Source organism: Lynx canadensis, chromosome E1, assembly GCF_007474595.2.
Source record: "Lynx canadensis isolate LIC74 chromosome E1, mLynCan4.pri.v2, whole genome shotgun sequence".
Lineage (NCBI taxonomy): Eukaryota > Metazoa > Chordata > Mammalia > Carnivora > Felidae > Lynx > Lynx canadensis.
In genome coordinates, this window is record NC_044316.2 from 26836840 (window position 1) to 26858992 (window position 22153).

The window sequence follows — 22153 nt, forward strand, 5'->3', positions numbered from 1 at the left end:
GAATCAATAAACTTAGGTCCAAGAAAAGGGGTTACTTATTTTTTTTTTAAATGGTGAAAATGGTGAATTTTATATTATGTACATTTTACCACAATTAAAAAAAAAAAATTATCTACAGTTCAGAGACCAAAACAGTTAGTTGCAATGTAGAATATGAAATCATAGCAATGATTTTCATACTCTGTTCCACTAAAATCCATTAGTCAATTTTGTACTTCAAATGGCTTTTACTGGTCCATGATTCTGTAACATCGTGCATTGATTATCTGAGAAATATTGGTCTACTAAATTATGCAGATCTTCTAAAAATTAACTCCCTTAGTTATACAATATAAAAAATACATATTCATTAACATCATTACTAATCTCATCAGAAAAGTCATTAAGTTTGGATAAACTGTTAACCACATGATGTAAGACAAAGAGGGAAAATGAGTAGTGGATACAGATTTACCAAAATTCTGGTTTTTCCTTGAGAGCTCAACTTTTATCATTGGCAACAAGTACAGTACTGTTTGCTATGTGCTCTTACATAGAGATTTAAAGTGTGATTTTAAGGCCCTGACTGGGAAGAGCAGCTACTGCCCGAACTGTTCCACAGAAAATGGAAGACAAGATGAAAACCATCTTTGTTGCTTTGATCATATTTATTTTGAGAGTCATTGGACATTGTTTTGCTTTCAACAGATTCCTTTACTAAGGACTTGCAATTCTGTGTATCAATCACACTGAGTTTAGTATCATTATATGAAACTAGGTTAACACGTATTTTTAAAAATAAAATTTGAAAGGAGACAACTGTTTACTGAATGCCATGTTTCTCAAGGTACAGAGGTAAAAATAACCCAACTGGCATTGTTTGATGGTTTGAAGTATGTGGGTCTGCTCTACTAATCTTGATAGAAATATTTAAGAGATGGCACTAGGAATCTAAATTTTAAAGTGTATTTACATTGCATGCAATGAACAAGCAAAATTATACACATAGTTTTTTCCTTAACAAACTGGACACTGACTGTAATCATGACAAACCAGTGAAAATGCAAACCAATCACAAAATAAACTCTTTAAACATGATGTGCACAATGCCTCGGAAAGGTTTAACATGTGGTTGTTTCCTCCTTTTGTTTCTACTTCTTTTTTTTTCTTTTTTTATGATTCATCTTTTGTCCTGATGGGACTAGGCAGACAGGAATGAAGACATCTCAGTAGCAAATGGCATGGATCAATGGCAGGACCAGACAGAATGACGGACATCTCAAAAGGTACAGGAAACTGTAGGGGAAACGACCATTTTGGGCGGGCTCGACACTCCCTGCACGACGATGCCTAGGAAACACCGAAGCAAAAGCCACGGAGCCGGATATTCTACCACGCGGTCGTTGCGCGACTGGAACGCGCTGGGGCCGGTTACTTATTTTTTTTTTTAACAGTTATATGCATATGGCAAAGTATTCAAACAGTACAAAAGGGTATACTGAGAAGTGACCCACCTATGCTTCCAGTAATACCTCTCTCCCCCCAGCAATTAGAGATGCTTTTCCGTCTTAGAGACAACCTATGTATATGAAAGTATAGATTTCCATCCTTCCTTTAAACAAAGAAAAACAAAAGACTAATTGCACATGCACAAAACCATACAAATTATCAACTTTTCTGAAAACCAACTCAAATGTTGCAATTCGTTTGGTTTCCACACTACATTCTGGGCACTGGTCCATAAGTGCATATTGTAGGGCCTGACACTTAAGCCTAGATTAGTTTCCAAAAAGTTAAGTCAATGTGTTGTTAATCAGCCAAACCAAAACTCTGGAGAATCCTGGAGTTACATTTTAGAAATGATACAAAAATGTTTCTTCTTCCCTCTCCTCTCCCTCTCACCCCAATTTGGATTAACATGCCTGGGGGCGGTGGGGGGTGTGGGGGGTGTGGGGACACTACATTTCTAGTTTTTGTAGTGAGGCATACAGATAGTATTTCAGACCCCCTATTATCTAGAGAACACAGAAGGTTCTTCACTCAACTAGACAATTACTATAAAAATATATAACATTGATTATAAAGTACAAGTGCCATTCAAAATTAGTTCGTTCTGTAGATTCTTCATAAGGACAAAACGTCTGGATTTTAGTGCCAGTTTTGTCACTTTGATGATCATGGGCTAATCAGTTATCTGTGTACCTGTTTCCTCCTCTGGAACATCTGAGATAACAGTACCTCCCAGAATTGTGTTTAATGTAGAGCACTTAGAACAATGTCTGACACACGGTAAAGGCTCAATAGATACTTTTAGAACACACAACTCAAGAGTACTTAGGCTCAAGATTAGCTTTTCTTGTATTTGCATTTATCTACTTAATTCAGCTGTCCTGCAGGTTGGATGTAACTCTGGGTGTGAATATCTTTTAACTACTGATAATAGATTAGTGGTCTCTGGGTGCTAAACTTACTCAGACACTGTGAAATGCCATTTTTTTCCTTTTTAAAGAATAGGAAATTACACTCAACAAACTTTCAATTCTGTTCTTTAATTTGCCTAAAGTTAGGTAGAAACCAAAATCTTCAAAACCATGTAACATGGAACCATGTAACATTTTCAAAGTAAGTAACCCTATTTTATTTTAATTCCTTTTTTTAGGTGCACCATGGAACACTGCTAAAGCTTTCTAACAAACTTGGCAAATATGCTCTACCACCTTTGCTGAGGGAGCAAGTTGGGAAAGATAACACAAACAGATGGCATAAGGTCAGTACCATCAAAAATTCTCTTTAGCCTAAAGAGCTCAATACTAAAAAAAAAAAAAAAAAAAAAAAAAAAAACAACAACCAGAAGTTAAAATGTAAAGCAACCATAGAATTTCACTCTTCAATGTGCAGAAAAGCTTAGGCCACCTGGTTAAAAGACACACACGCACCTCTATACTACACCTTTCCAAAACCAGAGTTTCCCAATGTTTCCTAATCAGCCCATGCCACATAATTCCAAGTCAAATCACCCAACTAAATTTAAGTTCTTCAAATAAAAGAACTTTCTTAAAGAGTGAAAGCCTCTTCCATCTTTGCTCTTCAATATGTCTAACTAATGTTATAGAGGCAAGAATGATCTTACAGAAAGATAGCATTTCTTTTATAATATGTATACTATTAATTACTTTTCAGGACAATTATAAATTAAAAGAGGTTCATGAAATCAGGAGTCCACACTAGTATAAATAAAAAAATAATAATTAACAAAAAATGAAAAACTGTTCCTTATAGGGGCACCTGTGTGGCTCAGCTGGTTAAGTGTCCGACTTCGGCTCAGGTCATGATCTCGCGGTTTGTGTGTTCAAGCCCCGCGTTGGGCTCTGTGCTGACAGCTCAGAGCCTGGAGCCTGCTTCAGATTCTGTGTCTCTCGGTCTCTCGGCCCCTCCCCTGCTCATGCTCTGTCTCTGTCTCTCAATAATAAACATAAGAAAAAAAAAAATTAAAAAAAAAAAAAAAAAAAGAAAAACTGTTCCTTATAAAGAAAGCAAACTTAAAAACGGTGAAAGACCAGGGCGCCTGGGTGGCTCAGTCCGTTAAGCATCTGGCTTCAGCTCAGGCGATGATCTCGCAGTTTGTGAGTTTGAGCCCCACACTGGGCTCTGTGCTAACAGCTCAGAGCCTGGAGCCTGCTTCAGATTCGGTGTCTCCTCCTCTCTCTCTGTCCCTCCCATGCTCATGCTCATGCTCTGTCTCTCAATAATAAATAAAAGTTAAAAAAAAAATTCTCAAAAAGTGGTGAAAGACCAATCAATAGAATTTTTAAACAGTCACTCTTTTGCAAGTATCACAATAACTGATTCAGAGAAGACTCATCAATGGATACTAAAATTAATGGATGAAATTTTGAGGAATGACATATTTACATAGTTTCACGGTATTTCCTAAGACACTTGGGGAAAAGAGATTCAGAGTGAAGAAACCTGTCAGACACAACCTTCATCAAACAAAGTTAATACCACCAGCAATGGGTCAAATCAACAGTATGTTTCCTGATATGATGAAGTACAAAGAACACATTACTTCTGTGGTATTCTTGCTGAAAGTACATAACATGGACTAATCACGAGGACCCATTTTTGAGGAATCAAAATTGAGGAACATTAACAAAACAAGTGATGTATACTTTTTCAGAAATATCTATGTTTTAAAATACAGAGTTCCAGTCTGGCTCTGGGCTGACAACACAGAGCCTGCTTGGGATTCTCTCTTTCCTTCTCTGCCTACCACCTCCCACTAGTGTTCTCCCCCTGCCCCTCTCTCTTTCTCTCAAAAAAATGAACTTAAAAAAATAAATAAGGGCGCCTGGATGGCTCAATTTGTTGAGTGTGCAACTCATGATTTTCACTCAGGTCATGATCTCAAGGTTTGAGGAATACAGCCCTGTGTCAGGCTCTACACTGACAGCACAAAACCTGCTTGGGATTCTCTCTCTCCCTTGCACTTTCTCTCAAAATAAATTAAAAAATTTTTTTCTTATTTTCTAAAGACGTATACTGAAGTATTTAGGAAAGGTCATGATGGTTTGAATCTCTTTAAAATGTTTAAAACAAAAGAAACACATATAGCAAAATATTAAAAATCTAGATGACTAGGTATATGCCTCTCCCCAGTTCTTATATGAAAGCTTCCTATTTTTTTCAAGTTTTTAAAAAGGGATTAATTTCTATTCTCTTACAAGGTTACAGAAATTGAAAACTAAATGTATAAGGATCAGATTTTTATTAGGCAATTTACCTGTAGGGCAGGAAGGAACAATACAACTTTCAAAAGGTAAAGATGAAAATCAAACCAAAGAATGATGTAATTCAAGTTAGTTATACTCTAAAGGAGTTGTCCAATCAGAATGAAGATTTGTCGCACTGTCCAAGACCGAAACGACTGGTCACGTGCAACTATTCAATTTTAAGTATATAGAATTTAATATTCAGTTCTCCAGTCACACTACGCACATTTCGAGTACTCAACAGCCACATGTGACTACTATTGGAAGGCACAAAATATACATTTCCATCGTTGCACAGTCTAATGAAGGGCAATGTTTTCAGACGTTTTTCCTGAGAGTCCAACAAGGAGAAAAAGGTAACTTAAAATTAAACTCTGGCAAAATAGGAAGGACAATTGGTAAAGTTATACAAGAATTTCAAACAAGACAAAAAGACGGAGGAAAAAGTAGAACCTTCAAATTTTAAAGTCCAGACAGCTTGCAGGAGGCTTGAGAGAAAAAAATCTGCAAAGTTCAATACTAGCAGAAGTGAGAACCCAAGGGAAGAACTCCTCAATCTAGGTGCTCTTTCCCCTCAAGAAATCACTACACTTTCAAACAGCAAAGGCCCAGGGTTACAAAGGATTAAGAATGTGCAGATATAATAAGATGTAATTTCTTCGAAAAACAGGAGAAAAGAGAGGCCTGTCTCTATGCTTGATAAACTGCCACTGCCTCAATTTCTAAGATATTCATCAATATCATAACGCTTTTGGAGAAAGATACACAACTGTATGATGAATCTCTAATTTAAAAAATAAGTGTGGAAAAGATTGTATTAAAATCAGAGATATGATAAAAAAAATTTTTATTTTTATTTATTTTGAGAAAGAGACAACATGGGCAGGCACAGAGAGTGAGGGAGAGCCAGAATCCCAGGCAGGCTCCCTGCAATCAGCACAAAGCCCAACACAGGGCTCGATCTCAAGAACCTTGAGATCATGACCTGAACCAAGAGCAAGAGTTGGGATGCTTAACCAACTGAGCCACCCAGGCACCCCTAAAAAAAAAAATTTTTTTTTTTGAACTTCAGCAGAATTAGATTCAGAAATCTATGTTGAAGGCTCATCAGTTTTTAATGACTTAAAAGCTTTGTTTTTCCTGTCTTGATTCTGGAACTATACTTGATTTGACTGTAAACATGGCAACAGAAAAGAGAAAGTGTTCATTCATGCTTGAGCAAAGCATGCCTAGGTGCTACGTGGAGGGTTAAAGTTATTTAGCACACATCAAGCACTTAAAACAGTGCAAGGCCACATAAGCACTCCCTATTTCATGGATTTATTTTATGGATTTCTGCCATTTTACAGTACCTACTCTGGGACTGTGACATCATGATATATACTTTTTCAAAACAGAATGGCTCTGATGTCATCCTACTAACATTACATAGTCAAACCTATGGTAGGCCAATTTGCTTTACTCAAAACACATTACTAAACACAGCTTAGAAAACCCTTTATATATATGGCAGGAATCAGGAACCCAGTGATGGTTAGTACCTTATTAGAATACATTAGTGATTAAACTATGAAAATAGTGTTAAAGGGACTGAATGGACTATGGCTGTATGCAATCCAATAATATGCATTTATTATAAAAGGCAGAAAATGCTAGAAGACAATACAACCAGGTAAAACCATGCACTTCCTTTTCTTACGTTTATTTTTGAGAGAAAGAGAGAAGGAGAGAGTGCACATGGGAGCAAGCAAGGAGAGGCAGAGGGGGAAAGAATCCCAAGGAGGCTCTGCACTGACAGCAGAGTGCCTGATGTGGGCTCAATCCCACAAACTGCAAGACCGTGACCTGAGCCAAAATCAAGAGTCAGATGCTTAACCAACCGAGCCACCCAGGCACCCCCATGCTATTCTTCAATGCCCAATTCTTGGACTAAAGAGGAAGACTCTGTTAGCACAGTCTCTATCACACAGCAACCAATCACAATTGTTTGTGCCTACAAACATCATATAATTAAAGGAATATTCGTCTTGCTTTGAGCCTACTAATTTCAACCAACAGTTGTTACATTTGATCAATAGGAACATTCACTGCAAACAGCCTTCTTTATAAGCATACTCAGGGACTTTGCTTCCTAATGAATGACTGGTAAACTCAGAAGAGAACTCATTTACCAGCTGTATCAGCTGAAAATCAAAATACATTAAAACTTGTGTTTATGACAGCATTACTAAAAACATGTCTCATAATTAGTGCTTAGCTTTACACTTTCCAGATCCTTCCTCCTGGTTTCATCTGAAGAGTTACAATGGAAAGGAAGTACGTACAAGCTAGTATATTTCAGATGAATCTATTTTGTAGGTACTCCATGTATTGTCCTATTTCAGTTACCTTTTCTGTAAATGAATCCTGTGTCTTGATAAAGACTTACTAGTAAGTGTTACCACTAGAGAGTTAAGAAGTCAACAATTTGAGAGAGACCTGCTGATACCTGGATATCACTCAACGCTGTTATTTTTTTTCAATGTAGTTACTTTGAAGTTAAGTGCCTGAAGATTTGGTTAACTTCCTATCCCAAGTATTCCACTCAGCATAATTTCCTTTAAAAACCCCTAAACATCCTCTACCTTCATTAATATCAATCACAGTGGAAAAAAAAAAATGCTGACACCAGTCACTTCACTGAGCCCTTGAAACTAGCCTGAAACTAGCAGAATGTCAAATAAAAACTGCAGTTTGTCTTCTACAGGAAATGAAGACAAATGCTGAGAATGCAGCATTCCTTTAGTTCTTCCATCAACAGGATACTGGCCATTGTTTTGTGTACTCCACACATTTCAAGCAAGAAGTAAAAATGCTTTTAACTCTTGCTGACCCTTTGTTTCCACTCCATGTTAGCCTTTCAGGCAATCACGGTCTCTTAGGAGTATTTGACTCTGGTCACTCACTCCAAAATTAAGTACTATATTCAAGAAGGAACCACAGTTGGACTGTAAGACTATTAGTTTTGGTAAATTATCAGGAAACTCAAAAAGAATTTTTCCTACTTGTAGCCAACTACTGACTGGAAAATTTTAAAACCTTAAATTTGACTCACTCTTAAAAAACAGTCCGGGGCGCCTGGGTGGCTCAGTCGGTTAAGCGTCCGACTTCAGCCAGGTCACGATCTCGTGGTCCGTGAGTTCGAGCCCCGCGTCGGGCTCTGGGCTGATGGCTCAGAGCCTGGAGCCTGCTTCCGATTCTGTGTCTCCCTCTCTCTCTGCCCCTCCCCCATTCGTGCTCTGTCTCTCTCTGTCTCAAGAATAAATAAAACGTTAAAAAAAAAAAAATTTAAAAAAAAAACAGTCCAATAATTAGATGAAATATTACACCTCAATTCTGATCAAACTACAGGGGAATATTGGGAAGTTTTTAAGTCTCAAATCTTGCAGATTCTCCAAGGTCATGTCCTTTTCTGCATAAATGTCATTCAGCTGGCACAGAACAAGTGAATGCTACCAAAATCATAACTGATTATAGGTATGTATGTTATGTGTGTTAGGGGAAGGGAGGGGGGGGTCGTAGACTTTATCCAAACACTCTTTTCGAAGTACTAGAAATGAGGCTTACTTTGAGGGTCCAAGATTATAAAACTTAGAGCTGACCTAACCTAAAATTCTTCAAAGGATGATGTGAATGTCCCTAGGCAGACACCACAGGCTTGGTTTCCTGGTGTAAGTAACTAAAACATCTGGTCAGTTTCCTTACTATTAAAACTGTAAAGGTCCCAAAGAAATTTCATTCTATGACACAACTTCTCAACAACTTCCCAAAATGTATTTTTAAGTGGGAACCCAGTGATTCAGCCCAACCCCGTTACTGCTGCACATATTCATGTCTTTCTCTAACTTATACCAACATATCTGCTAGGAAATTAGACATTATGTGGTTAGTGCTCATTTTCCTAGTCGGAGCAATCATTTAAAGCATGATCAGCACAGAGGTGCTACAAGTTACAAGGCCAGAATCAATTTTTTACATGTGAATCACTGGAATATTTCCTTGTGAACCTAAATGCCAAAAATTCCAAGTTCAACAGAATGAATGAATTAACACTCAGCATGGAGAGTTACAAGCTTTCTCAAAATCATTTAATATTAACAAATTCAGGGAGTCTGAAACATTAAAATAACTAACTGACCAGGATTTATTTTCCAATACCTATTGAGCATCTATTATTTGGCAACTTAACATCAATTGAATATTTTATAGCCTGCTATTTATGTGTGAAACTGCTTTTCTTTACTTTCTGTTAAGCTATAAATTTGTCATCACTACAAAGGTAACAACCTACAAGGAAAATAACAGGTTTTAGGCTCAGAGAGTTTAGAGTATACAATTTGTATGTCGCTCATATCTTCTAAAAAATGGAAAAAACCTTCCATCCCAAACCCTATAGATACTGCTTCACTGTAGTCAGGGAAAGGGTATGCTATGGATGCTTATAGATTTTTCTTTTTTTTTTAATTCATGGTACTAAAACTTCCCCAGGCCTGTCTCAAATGCTGAACGCTTTAAATCTTGTTTCCTCTTTCATAGCTCTGCTCCTAACTGCTCCAGGATCAACTGTTTCTGTATATATTCTATTACTGCAGCTTTCTATTTGTATTGTATCAAGTTTCTTTACATGCCACAGATAATGCCAACAGTTCTCTGAAGTTTTCTTCCAGTTCCAATAGAAAAAACTTTTAAAGATTTCCTCAGATCTCTTCCTAGTTCTAAAGTATTTTTTCCATAATCATACATTTTAATTAAAAGCTACTGTATGCCAGACACCACACTAATACAGACAATTCTACAGTAAATGAGCTATGGCCTCCTCTATTCAGTGCATAACAAGCACACAGTAATTACAACGGTGCAATTACAAGGGATGCATGCCTAGCCCAAATATATGTAGGGGAATACATGGTGTCTCAGAAGAAATTGAAATACCATCTAAAGAAGGACACACAGTTAAAGAGAGGACAGAGGGGCGCCTGGGTGGCATGGTAGGTTGGGTGTCCGACTTCGGCTCAGGTCACGATCTCGCGGTCCGTGAGTTCGAGCCCCGCGTCAGGCTCTGGGCTGATGGCTCAGAGCCTGGAACCTGCTTCCGATTCTGTGTCTCCCTCTCTCTCTGCCCCTCCCCCGTTCATGCTCTGTCTCTCTGTCTCAAAAATAAATAAATGTTAAAAAAAAAATTAAAAAAAAAAATAAAGAGAGGACAGAGCTACAAAACTTGGGACAGAACAGATAGAACTAAAAATACCATTATGTACCCAAGTGGGGTATTTATTTTAGCAAGCAGACCATTCCCTAGACACTCAAAAAAGCTTTTGACTAGTATTAGAATGCAGAAAAACTAGAACGCTCATACATTGCTGGTGACAATGTAAAATGGTACACCTGCTATGAAAAAACAGTTGGGCAATCCCTCAAAAAATTAAAACACAGTTCTAAACCATATGACCTGGCAATTTCACTCCTCAGTATATATCCAAAAGGACTGAAAATAGGTATTCAAACAAAAACTTTAATGTTCACAGCAGCACCATTCATAATAGCCAACAGGTGGAAAGAATCCAAAGGGGAAAGTGGGTGATGGGCTCATTGAGGAGGGCACCTGTCAGGATGAGCACTGGGTGTTGTATGGAAACCAATTTGACAATAAATTTCATATTAAAAAAAAAAAAAGAGAAAAAATATTTAGTCATCTGAAAAAAACAGAATCCAAATGTCCATCAACTACTGAAAGGACAAATAAAATGCAGTATATCTTCTACTCAATGGAGTATTGAGTAAAGGAATGAAGTATGGGATACATACTACAACATGGATGAACCTCAAACATTATGCTTAGTAAACATTAGACAAAAAAGGTCACATATTGTATGAGTCCACTGATAGGTAAATCTGTAGGGAGAGAAAGCACATTAGTGGTTGCAGGGGATGGGAGGGGGGTGGGAATGAGATACTTCTTAATGAATTTGGGGTTTCCTTTTGGGAGATGAAAAGGTTTTGGAAGTAGATACAGGTGTTGGTTGCACAATGTTGTCAATGTACCATTAAATTGTTCACTTTAAAATGATTAATTTTAAAGAAATTTCATATATTGAACAAAAAAATAAAAATAGATAAATAAAATGATTAATTTTAGGTTGTATGAATTTTATCTCAATTTTAAAAGATCTTTGGCCCTATTAAATTCTTAGGAATTAGATATGCTTAATACATACTTCAAGTAGTCATTTGACTTAGTTTATAAAGACATTTAAAATTATAAGATAATTTACAGGGGTGCCTGCCTGGCTCAGTCAATAGAGCATGACAGTCTTGATCTCAGCGTTGTGAATTCAAGCCCCATGATGGGGGCATGGAGCCTACTTAACAATAAATAAATAAAATTATAAAATAATTTACTTGAAAATGTTTTTCTACTCTTCACATTTCAGAAACCATGTTAACTCTTCATATGCACTTTTTTACACCAGTGTTCCATAAACACTGGAAAATCCTCTCCATTCCATTAAAGTGCTTTAAAAAAAAAAAAAAAAAAAAAATCCAGGGGCCCCGGGTAGCTCAGTTGGTTAAGCATCTGACTTCAGCTCAGATCATGATCTCGCAGTTTGTGGGTTCAAGCCCCATCCCATGTTGGGCTCTGTGCTGACAGCTCAGAGCCTGGAGGCTGTTTTGGATTCTGTGTCTCCCTCTCAAAATAAATAAGCATTAAAAAGAAAACAAAATTTAAATCCATTAAGGTACAATCATGGGAATTTTAGAACATACCTAAAATTCCATCTGCATATTAGGAGAGTTGTGTTTTTCACTTGTTTCTGGATTATGATCTCCAGAAATATACCCCTAATAGATTGAGTTTTTGAGGGATACTTAAAATGTTTCTTACCCCATCCAACAGTTATAACTGTGAGGCCAGAGAACAATAATTTTTAGATATGTTACATTTACCTCTTACCAATCCAGATGGATTTCAAGCCTATGATAGCCTTCAATGAACATGTTGCAGTATTCGAAATAGAAGTTAGCTGTGAGAGGACTCAATAAATGTGGAGACTTGGTAAGGCTTTTAATATAAGGGAACTCCTTCTTGAAGAATATTTTATAGTAAAAAAGAAAATCACCTTAGATTTACCTAGTTCAAAAGGGAGAAATACACAGTACCAAAGAGAGTGGAGAAAGACAAGAATTTTGTATGTTCTCCCTATGGGTTTTTTCCCTAATTATTCACCCTCAATGAATTATCCAAAGTCACCTGTTTGCCAAGTTGAGTATACATGGTTAATCTTTGGCTTCACCGTGTCCACTATGGTGGTTTTTAAGTCCTTTTTGTCAGCTAGTCAGAAACAGATGAAAGCAACTCTCCCAAATCCCATTTTCATCTACTCTGATTCTCAGTCAATAGATGGGAGTCATCAAATGGATTCTCCTCTAGAGCCTGGAGGAAGGATACAATCCTGCCAAAACCCTATCATCTCCTATGGGATTCATTTCAGCCTGTCCTCTAAAACTGTAAAATGAATTTGTTTAAAGCATTACATGTGTGTGTATACACACACACACACACACACACACACACCTCAAGGTCATCAGAAACTGCAATCCCTAGGATCCCCAGAGTGCATCACTATTAGAGTTCTTCCCTTCCCTACTCCAGAAATGGACTGGATGTGGAAAATAAAAGGAAAGGGCCACCTGGGTGGCTCAGTCAGTTAAGTGTCAAACTCCTGACCTCAGCTCAGGTCATAATCTTGCAGTTCCTGAGATAGAGCCCTATGCCGGGATTCTCTCTCCCCTGCCTCTCCCCAACTTGTGTTCTTTCTCTCTTTCTCAAAATAAACAAACACTAAAAAAAGAAAAAGAAAATAAAAGGAAAGAACCTGGTGTAACTCCAAGATCTTGGCTTCAATAACTGGGTACATGGTAGTTTTTTTTCCCTTTTGCATGGCATATATATTCTACTCTACTGGATAAAGGGAGACTCCGCTCTAGCACAGGGCTAAGAAAGAATACTTGAGTATCTGTATAAGCTAAGTATTATGATATAAACACAAAAACACACCCCAGTATAACTTTCCAATTGCCAAAAAGTATTATTTTAACTTAATGAGGAAGTTCAGAAAAGATAAAAAGATCTCAGACATCTGAGACATTTTCCACAATAGAACACAGGAGAATTTAAATTTTTTAATGTGGCAAAATGATTTCAATGCACTCAATTCCTATTATTTCAGAAATAAGCTTTAAAATCTGCTTTACTTCAGAACTTAAAAGTCCTATTTACCCAATGAGTCAGAACAGGAAGTACGAATATAACTTACTGGTAGTTCTACCTCCAAAGCAAAACCCTACAAGCCTGTAACCATTTCTCCCCTCTATGGTTATGCTATTCACACTGAGCAAGCATGTTCAACTCCCACTTTCCTCCTCACCCCCACCTCAAGTGCCACTTTTCCTAGAGTTCTATTCAAGTTTTACATTACAAAACATTTACATTTACAAAAACATAAATAATACAGTAAAATAGAAGTTTCCTGCTTTCATAAGTGGCTTTAAACTAAAACATATTCACACTCTTGTCATTAAGAAAAACTCTCTTATAGACATGTTTGAGAAGTTCAGCTTTGAGAGGGATAAAGATAATCCTCGTTACCAGTTAACCTGATCCCAATCATTCTGCACAATTTTCTAGTGGGAACTTGAATAAAGCCCTTTAAAAACATCATCTAAATAGCCACTTAAAGCATAGAAAGTCAAATGTTAGCTCACTGGCCCCTACTTTTCTTATAATATAAAAACTATTGGGGTGCCTGGATGGTTCAGTCAGTTGGGCATCCAACTCTTTATTTCAGCTCAGGTCATGGTCTCACAACTTGTGGGTTCAGGCCTGCATCAGGCTCTGCACTGATAGTTCAGAGACTGCTTAGGATTCTCTCTCTCTCCCTCTCTGCCCCTCTCCTGCTATTGAGCATGCGAGCATGTGCTCTCACACTCTCTCAAAATAAAATAAAACTTAAAAAAAAGAACTACTGACCTAAAAACAAACCACTGGCAGAATGTGTACATCAAAGGACACCACAACATAGATGCAAACAAACTGCTATATTTTGCAGTTCAAATTATAGAGACCATTCATCAACGTGCCACACTGCAAAAAGACCAAGTATTAAAGTCTGGCCATCCACTTATTAGCTGTCTGACTCTACAGATTAACTGCCATGAACTTCAGTTTCCTCAAGTGCAAAATAAAGCTAACCCTACCTATCTGATGGGATTTTCTTGCTAATTAAATAAGATCATGAACATACAATATTTAGCAGTGTCCTCAGTACACAGGTATTCAAATAACTCTAATGGTCAATTAATTTTGATCTTGTAGATGTCAGGACAATTAAGTTTGTTTTGTTTGTTTTATTTTAGAGAGAAAGTACAAATGGGGGAGAGGAACAGAAGGAGAGAATCCCAAGTAGGCTCCACACTCAGGGTGAAGCCCAACATGGGGCTTGATACCACAACCCCAGAATCATGACTTGAGTGGAAATCAAGAGTTGAACGCCCAACCAACTGAGCCACCCAGGTGCCCCAAAATTTGGTGAATAGTTAGGGCAAATTTAAGTTAGGGCAAAACACAGGCATATGGGTGCCTAAGTCAGTAAGAGTCCAACTTCAGCGCAGGTCATGATCTCAGGGTATGTGAGTTCAAGCTCCACATCAGGCTGTACGTTGTCAGTGCGGAGCCTGCCCCTACCCCTACCCCACGTTGTGTGTGTGTGCGTGCTTGCTCTCTAAAAATAAACACTTTTTTTTTAAAGTTAGGGCAAAATAAATTATATCTTTCATAACACACAAAAAAAGGAAACACAAAATCCAACTCTGACAGCTGGGTTTTGCATAATGCATTTAGATCCAAGCCTCCTGCCATCCCTTTGGGTTAAGAGCATTAGCCACAGGCACTTGGCCAAGAAGGGGGAAAAAACATCTAGAGCTGACTTTGTGAAGTAGCTTCATCACGACATATATGCAAATAAATTTAGAGAAATAACCTCATTCTAACATAAAGGATTGAAATATCAGTTATGAACTCATTTCCCATGTAAGTGAGAACATTCATTTCAACATAGGACATATATAACACCAGCGAAGGTCTGATTGGCATTCCAGGCGGGTATTTTATCAGATATGATGATCAGGTTTGTCAAATGTATCTGACCAAGGAACACTAATTAAAAATGTACCAATGGCATACAGTGAGAGCTCATGGAATATAATAAAAAAATTAAAAATTTTCTTTCTTTTGGGCACATGTCAGAGAGGGATCACTTTTGTATCATACAAATATTTCTATTAAGTCTTGCACAGCATCAGACATTATATAACGTGTTGCAATTATGTGTGGACAGCCTTTGCCAGTTAACCAACGCAAGCTATAGTCAGTATTGTTCATCACTTTGTCCCTAGTCTAACATAGTTGCTGATAAGTACTCAAATCTTAGGTAATTATCAAACACTTATAAACCATAAAAATCTAGGTGTGCAAATAAAATACTGTATCACTGGTGGTGAGCTACATGAATAAAATGTACTGGACAAAAATTTTATACCCCACAATTCATGTTCCTAAACTGCTATATCAAGTACTTTCACATACATGACCTCAGATCTTTACAGTAACTTTGTGAAGCAGCAGGCCTATTTTACTGAGAAACAGAAAAGGTTAGTTTTGGTTTTTTTTAATGTTTATTTATTTTTGAGGGAGAGAGTGAGACAGAGCACGAGCAGGGGAGGGGCAGAGAGAGAGGGAGACACAGAATCTGAAGCAGGCTCCAGGCTCTGAGCTGTCAGCACAGAGCCCGACGCGGGGCTCAAATCCACAGACTACAAGATCATGACCTGAGCCAAAGTCAGACGCTTAACCTACTGAGCCACCCAGGCACCCTCAGAAGAGGTTAGTCTTAACCCATGTTCTCCAATACTATAGCCACATTTCACAAGCCACATGTGATCTGAGCACCTGGAATGTGGTTGCTGTGACTGAATTTATTTTAAAATTTAATTAAAACTAGATAGTAACTGATAATTGATTCAATTATGGAAAACTTATGTTTGGAATAACCTAGATAAGCAAATCTGCTTTTTCAACTGTAAATATCATGAAATCTAAATACAGAATATTTCCAATGAAAAGAGGGTCTGAAAGGAGATGTGCTTAACTGCAAAATACAAATCAGATTTTGAAAAATCACTACCCCAAGAAAGGAATGTAAAATATCTCATTTGAAAATTTTATACTCCTTACGTGTTGAAATTTTAACATTCTGGATCAAATTAGAACATCCTCAGAGCAAAGTCCAACAGGAAAAAAGCGAAGTAGGATACTGTATAACTTCTCTTAAGGCCAATCATCCTATTTCTTTGAAATATTTTGTGTCCAAAGATCCAGGTTCAAATCCCATTCTGATACTGTGTTCCCTTGGACAGAGTCTCACTTTTTTTTTTTTTTTAATTTTTTTTTTTCAACGTTTATTTATTTTTGGGACAGAGAGAGACAGAGCATGAATGGGGGAGGGGCAGAGAGAGAGGGAGACACAGAATCGGAAACAGGCTCCAGGCTCTGAGCCATCAGCCCAGAGCCTGACGCGGGGCTCGAACTCACGGACTGCGAGATCGTGACCTGGCTGAAGTCGGACGCTCAACCGACTGCGCCACCCAGGCGCCCCAGAGTCTCACTTTTTTTAAGTTTAAGGATGTCTGGGGGGATTAAGTGAAGACTGAAAGCACCCAGCCACATATATTCATAGGGCAAAACAGGCTCTCACAAGAAGTCTACTGTTCCCTTCATTCACTAGTCACTGTTCATCACCACCACTTCCCAAAAGAGACAGTATTCAACTAACACTTTTTTTTTTTCCAACAACTTTCAAATAATGAATGTTTTAATTTTGGTTAATAAAATGTTCTAAACATACAAATATGGGTGATCAGATAAACCTTCACTCTTGCCAAGCCTATAAATGTACAGTCCAATGTAGTAGACAATAGGCTGATGTGGTCATCTACATTTAAACTAATTAAAAAGAAATAAAAGTAAAAACTTAGTTCCTCAGTGACACAAACCATATTTCAGTATCCTTATGTAGCTAGTATATATTCTTTTTTTCCTTTTTTTAAAATATTTATTTATTTGGGGGAGAGTGCAAGCAGGGAAGGGGCAGAGAGAGCGAGACAGAGGACCTGAAGCAGGCTCGGAGCTGACAGGCTGACAGCAGTGAGCCTGATGTGGGGCTCAAACTAACAGTGAGATCATGACCTGAGCCAAAGTCAGATGCTCAACCGACTGAGCCACTCAAGTGTCCCACTAGTATATATTTTCATCATGGAAGAAAGTTCTTTTGGACAGTAGCTCTCAAAAAGAAAAATCACATCAGTAACAGTGACAGGAAAAAACATACTGTTAAATATAATTCAAATATCACAGGTTAAGGTTTCTAAAATCACGTATTTCACTATACACTAGCACGAAAACGACCGTTGTTCTATATACACAGAGTTCCACGTCTTACATTATCTCCTAAACAGAATGCAAGCATATTCACCACAATTAGCCACACCCCTTTAAGTAAATAGACCATTAGGAAAATTCTGAAAAACATGATACATCTTAAACTTGAAAGCTATTCATACCAAGGTAAACTGCGGCAGAATTCCAGGCAGTATGCCTCTTCCAAGCAGTATAGTTAAGCATATACAATATCACAATAATAGCGGGCACTGCTCTCTCTTTGCAAATCAAAACAGCCATAGCAAGAACTTCTACCATTCAATTCACAACACATTCCAGGCCTACATTTATGGATCAAAGAGAAAAAAAAAATGGGTGGGGAGATTTTTAATGGCAGAACTCAAGAACCTGGGTATACAGTAAAATGTGCAAATCAGCATAAAGATACTTAATGTGCCAAGAACTGAGAATTGCAGGCAATATTTTACGTATAGTCTAGGATGTTTTTTACAATCCGCAACTCTAGTAATATCTTGCCCAAATAGGCACTCATCTGTTGACTATCAGCCTAGCAATCCTGAACACACACACACACACACACACACACACACACACACACACACACACCCTTCATAACTTAAAATACTTAACATTCATTTCATATAATTCCAAGCCTTGATGACAGATCCTTCAGTTGGCCAGAATAGTTAAAAATAAATTCATTTACAGTTCACCTTTGGAAATTTTCACAAAAACTAACTCTACACTCAAGTTCCTCAATTCTTGTTCCCAATTTTTATCCTAAGTGTTTCAGAAGATTTTCTGCTACTTAGCAAACTGGCAGAACTCAGGCCAAAGACCTGAGGTGCCTATTAAAATAATACTCATTAATTTTTTAAAAAAGAGAAGGGATAAAAATGAGAAGTTAGGAGATACTCCGTAAGAAGTTGGTGACTGGGGCCCTTTGCACCATTAACCATTATTAACTGGAAGTTCACAGACCCACTAGCAAGCTTAACTTTAGGCATGGCATATTACTACAAAAAAATGACTGAATTCTCCAAATACATTTGCAAAGCTGCTTTATACTCAAATCTTCAAATTATTTCAAAAGGAAATGGTTTCACTTGAATATATGGAGAAACTCAGAAATCAGACCCATATTAAATCTGTCTTCAATTAGTGACAAGGTTAGATTCCAATCTCTGGGATTATTTAACAATTCTCATCTTGTCTTTAATCGAAATGAAAAGCTACTGCTCAAATCACCACTAGTTAAGAAATAGGGTTTACTAATGGGACATACCTCTGCCTTGTAAACACCAACAGTACCTGTTTCTGTCTATAATTTACAAACATTTATCTACAGAAAGATTATATTTCAGCAACACTCTAGTGTGAGAATGAGCCTGTGTTTTCCCCTCACACCTAAAAATATTATTTTCCCAACTCTTTACATTCATTTACACCCCACTTTAACAGAAAAAACACAGCAATTAAAACTTGGAGCAAAAACAAGAACTTCTCTGTGTCCACTGTCACTTAACATTTTTTAACCTTTTGTAAAAGTGTTCCATTACTTCAAATGAGTTATCTGAAAAGCACAGATGACTAAAGGTGTGTTACTGATTTTTTAGATTTATTCATTACAATTCAAAACTTAAAGGAAAAAAATTTCTTGCTGATGCAAAGATGATTAATACCTGTAAAGAAATAATGAAGTTATGTTACTGATAGCCTAAATAGTCATCCTTTTTATTAACCTTTTTATTAACAAGAATCCTTTATGTATACCAACTGGAGAAAGTAAATAAAATAGCTTTCAACGGTAAGGTGTCCAATAGGCCACTAACATTAATATCATGTCAAACCACGGCATCTTTTATCATTATGAATTCAGGCCTTCAAGATGAGCTGAGGCAGACCTCTTTAAGGGGGTATTTGGGAAGAAAACAAAATACATGAATAAATTACTGCAGCCAGAGTAAAACCAGGATTGGTGAACTAAGAAAATCAGAAGCTCAAAAACGGCTTAATTCAGTCAAGCCCTCCAATGATCATCTATCTGCCTGGGCCCGCCACGGGCAAACTGCCAGATAAGACAGTATGTTGCATAGGAAAATGCACCACGGGGAAGAACTCTAGAACCTACTAAAAGTAAGCCAATTGCAGACCAAACAACCTTGCATATCTCAGAACAGGTATGCTCTATCTCCAGGACTCTATTTCATTCCATGCAATCCTGAAGGAAGTACTTACGCCAAGCCCACAACTACCTGCTATACTCCAGCAGACCCCAAGATAACCTATGGGTAACTCTTTCCCACCTCTTAAAACGAAAGAGGGGATAAAAGCTGCATCATCCCCAGAGAAATCAAGAAAGGAAAAAAAGACGAGTACCCCTAGGGACCTTGACCCCACGCACTGAGACTGACACCGCCCTGAGAAATACGTTCCCCCATTTACCCTCCTCCTGGTTCCTTCAGTGACCTTCTGTTCCTACTGCCTCAGGGAAGGCTTGAGGCAAGTCACTGCCGTTCCACCCACCCCCAGGGGAAGGTGCCTTTCCCAGTTGAGAGCCGCAGAGGGAGGAAGAAAAAAGGTTGCTCCTCCCCAGCCCACCCGCCCCACAACTGCCGAATACAGACACGATGGGGAAAGGGAAGAGAAGAGCAATCGGAGATGACAGCTCTGCACTGGCCTAGGGATTGAAAATCCTTGCTGTGGAAGAAACGCGGGAGATTCCTTCCCACCCCCCACCCCCACCCCACCCCCCGCCAAGCAACCCAAATGAATGAACTGAATAAAACGGCGAGGGGGGGAGGGGGTTAGAATGCGCAGTTTTTACCACCCAGGAAGCGAAAATAGAGGCCCTCGAACCCAGGCCTGGCCTCGCTGCCTTTTGCACCCCGACTCTCGTCCTTTCTATCCAAGTCCCACACCATTAACCCTTAGGCTTTCCAAGATAGCGCCCCTATCCTCCATCTACCCCAATACCCCAAGCACCGATACCCACCCCGCTCCGATCCTGCTTTTTGCTTGGGCCCAGACTCCAGCCTCTTCCTTCCTACTACCCTTTACACAGCCCTCATAGGCCCGAACCCAGCCGCACCTGGAGATGCTCCTGAAAACGAATTGGCAGAATCTGGGCCATGGCGCTGTCGGGGTGTATGGTCTCCTCCTGTCACTGGGGCTGCGGGGCAGTGGCTGCCCAAGCTCTCCAAGGGAGAGGAGGAGAAGGGGGAGGGGGAAGGCTGGACTCAGCAGGATACTCTCCGGGGACGCAGGAAACTGGCAGGCAGACGAAAGAGCTCGGGTCGGGGGCGGAGGCTCCAGGGTCCGGGAGAGCCGCAATGGCGGAACCGGGCGCAGCGCAGACTCCGGAAACGGCTGAGCCCTGCGGAGGGATCCCGACGACAGAACTCCGCCCAAGTCACCTCACCCCCTCCGCCTTATGTACCCCTCCACGGAGTGCCGCGGTGCAGTGAGGCGCAGGAATTCGGAGCGCAGTACGCCGAGGAGCTCTCGCTTACTGCTGCGCCACGAGGGTAAATTAGAGGAATCGGAGGGACTACTTTTTTAGACTCATCACTTTCCCCAGCCTTCTTCTTTTCCTCCCCCCCCCCCCTTTTTTTGCATTTTGCCACATCATGCGACTAGCAGTGACCTACGTCATTTCCGTGGGCGCTTAGGTCCCACCCACGTACTTCCGGGTGCACGTGATGCTGGTCAGGAAGGGTCGGCTGATAGCTGCCAGAGTGCGGGGCGAGTTCTATGGAAGTGTAGTGTCTCCTGAGAATAGAGTGGCTGTTGGGCTGCTGTGAGGAATGGCGGTGTTACTCACTTTCCTTCTGGGCCATGCCTATTTAAATTGATTCCCATACGAAGAGGACGTGGCGTGGGTAGATGGGCTCAGCCTCCCGCCCTCTCCGTGACTCAGGGAAACGGCCTCCTTGCAAGAGCGCTCTCTTTGGCAGCCGCCTGCAGCACTCCTCCCCCGCCTACTTTCAAACCGTGGGTGGTTTCTTACATCTCAGGGAGTGGGAATGAAATGGGGTTTAAGATACTGCCTGCCCTTATGCACACCGTCCTGACGCTTGGAGAAGCTGACGCTTGGATTCTAACTAGAATTAGCAATCTCTTTGTACGTTACCTAAATAATTGGCCCAAAGGACAGTGAAGGCCATTTATGAGGTGTCTGAAGCTGGCCTGATAGCTTTTATTTCTGCGGACATTTTGGCGGACACGTATGTGACATGAGTCAAGCTTGGTATAAAGGATTAGAGTATCATATATGTGCTACAGAATTGGACCAAAATTGTGATAGGATTTTTTAGCCACATCAAATGAGTCTGAAAGATCTCGATAATTAGTTTAAGGGAGAAGTTTGACACCTTTAAGGGTCTATGGTGTGATTAACACACGTTCTTCGAAAAAGGGTTTAGCTATTAATTTGTGTATTTCAGTGGGACCACCTTAACATTGCCCATTAATGAGCAGCGTTTGGGAACGTAAGCGCTTCAAACTTGGCTGGCACATCTTGTCTTCTAACAGCATTAATAGAACTATGGTATTCATTATCAATTAATAAACTTCCCAGTAGTTTATTGCTAACGTATAAGCTGTAATATTTCATTAATGGCACAAATGCAATAAAGGATACACGAATTTAGTTCTGTACCTTTCATCTTTATAGGAGATGTGATTATTTTTCCAGAAAGATCTTGAGGAAAAATAAGCACATAGTAATTCTTTTTACTGGCCTTTTCAGTTAAACATAAAACCCTATTAGGTATACAATAATTCTGTGTGTTAAGCAGTTTTGCTTAGAGAAGTTTGCTTAATCATTTAAATTGCTTTTAATGTTTTT

At 39.0% G+C, this 22153-nt stretch overlaps 1 protein-coding gene across 2 annotated transcripts in view; it reads right to left on the minus strand.

Annotated features, from left to right (window-relative positions):
• CLTC (clathrin heavy chain) overlaps positions 1-20688 on the minus strand; it is a 67236-nt gene extending 46548 nt beyond the window's left edge. Inside the window, exon 1 of one of the 2 annotated variants that reach the window (XM_030296101.1) lies at positions 20396-20688. In XM_030296101.1, coding sequence (XP_030151961.1) covers positions 20396-20437 — 42 coding nt within the window. In that variant the 5' untranslated portion in view covers positions 20438-20688. The remainder of the gene's footprint in view (positions 1-20395) is intronic. The other variant, XM_030296102.1, reaches the window with a different exon arrangement.
• Positions 20689-22153: the final 1465 nt, after the last annotated feature.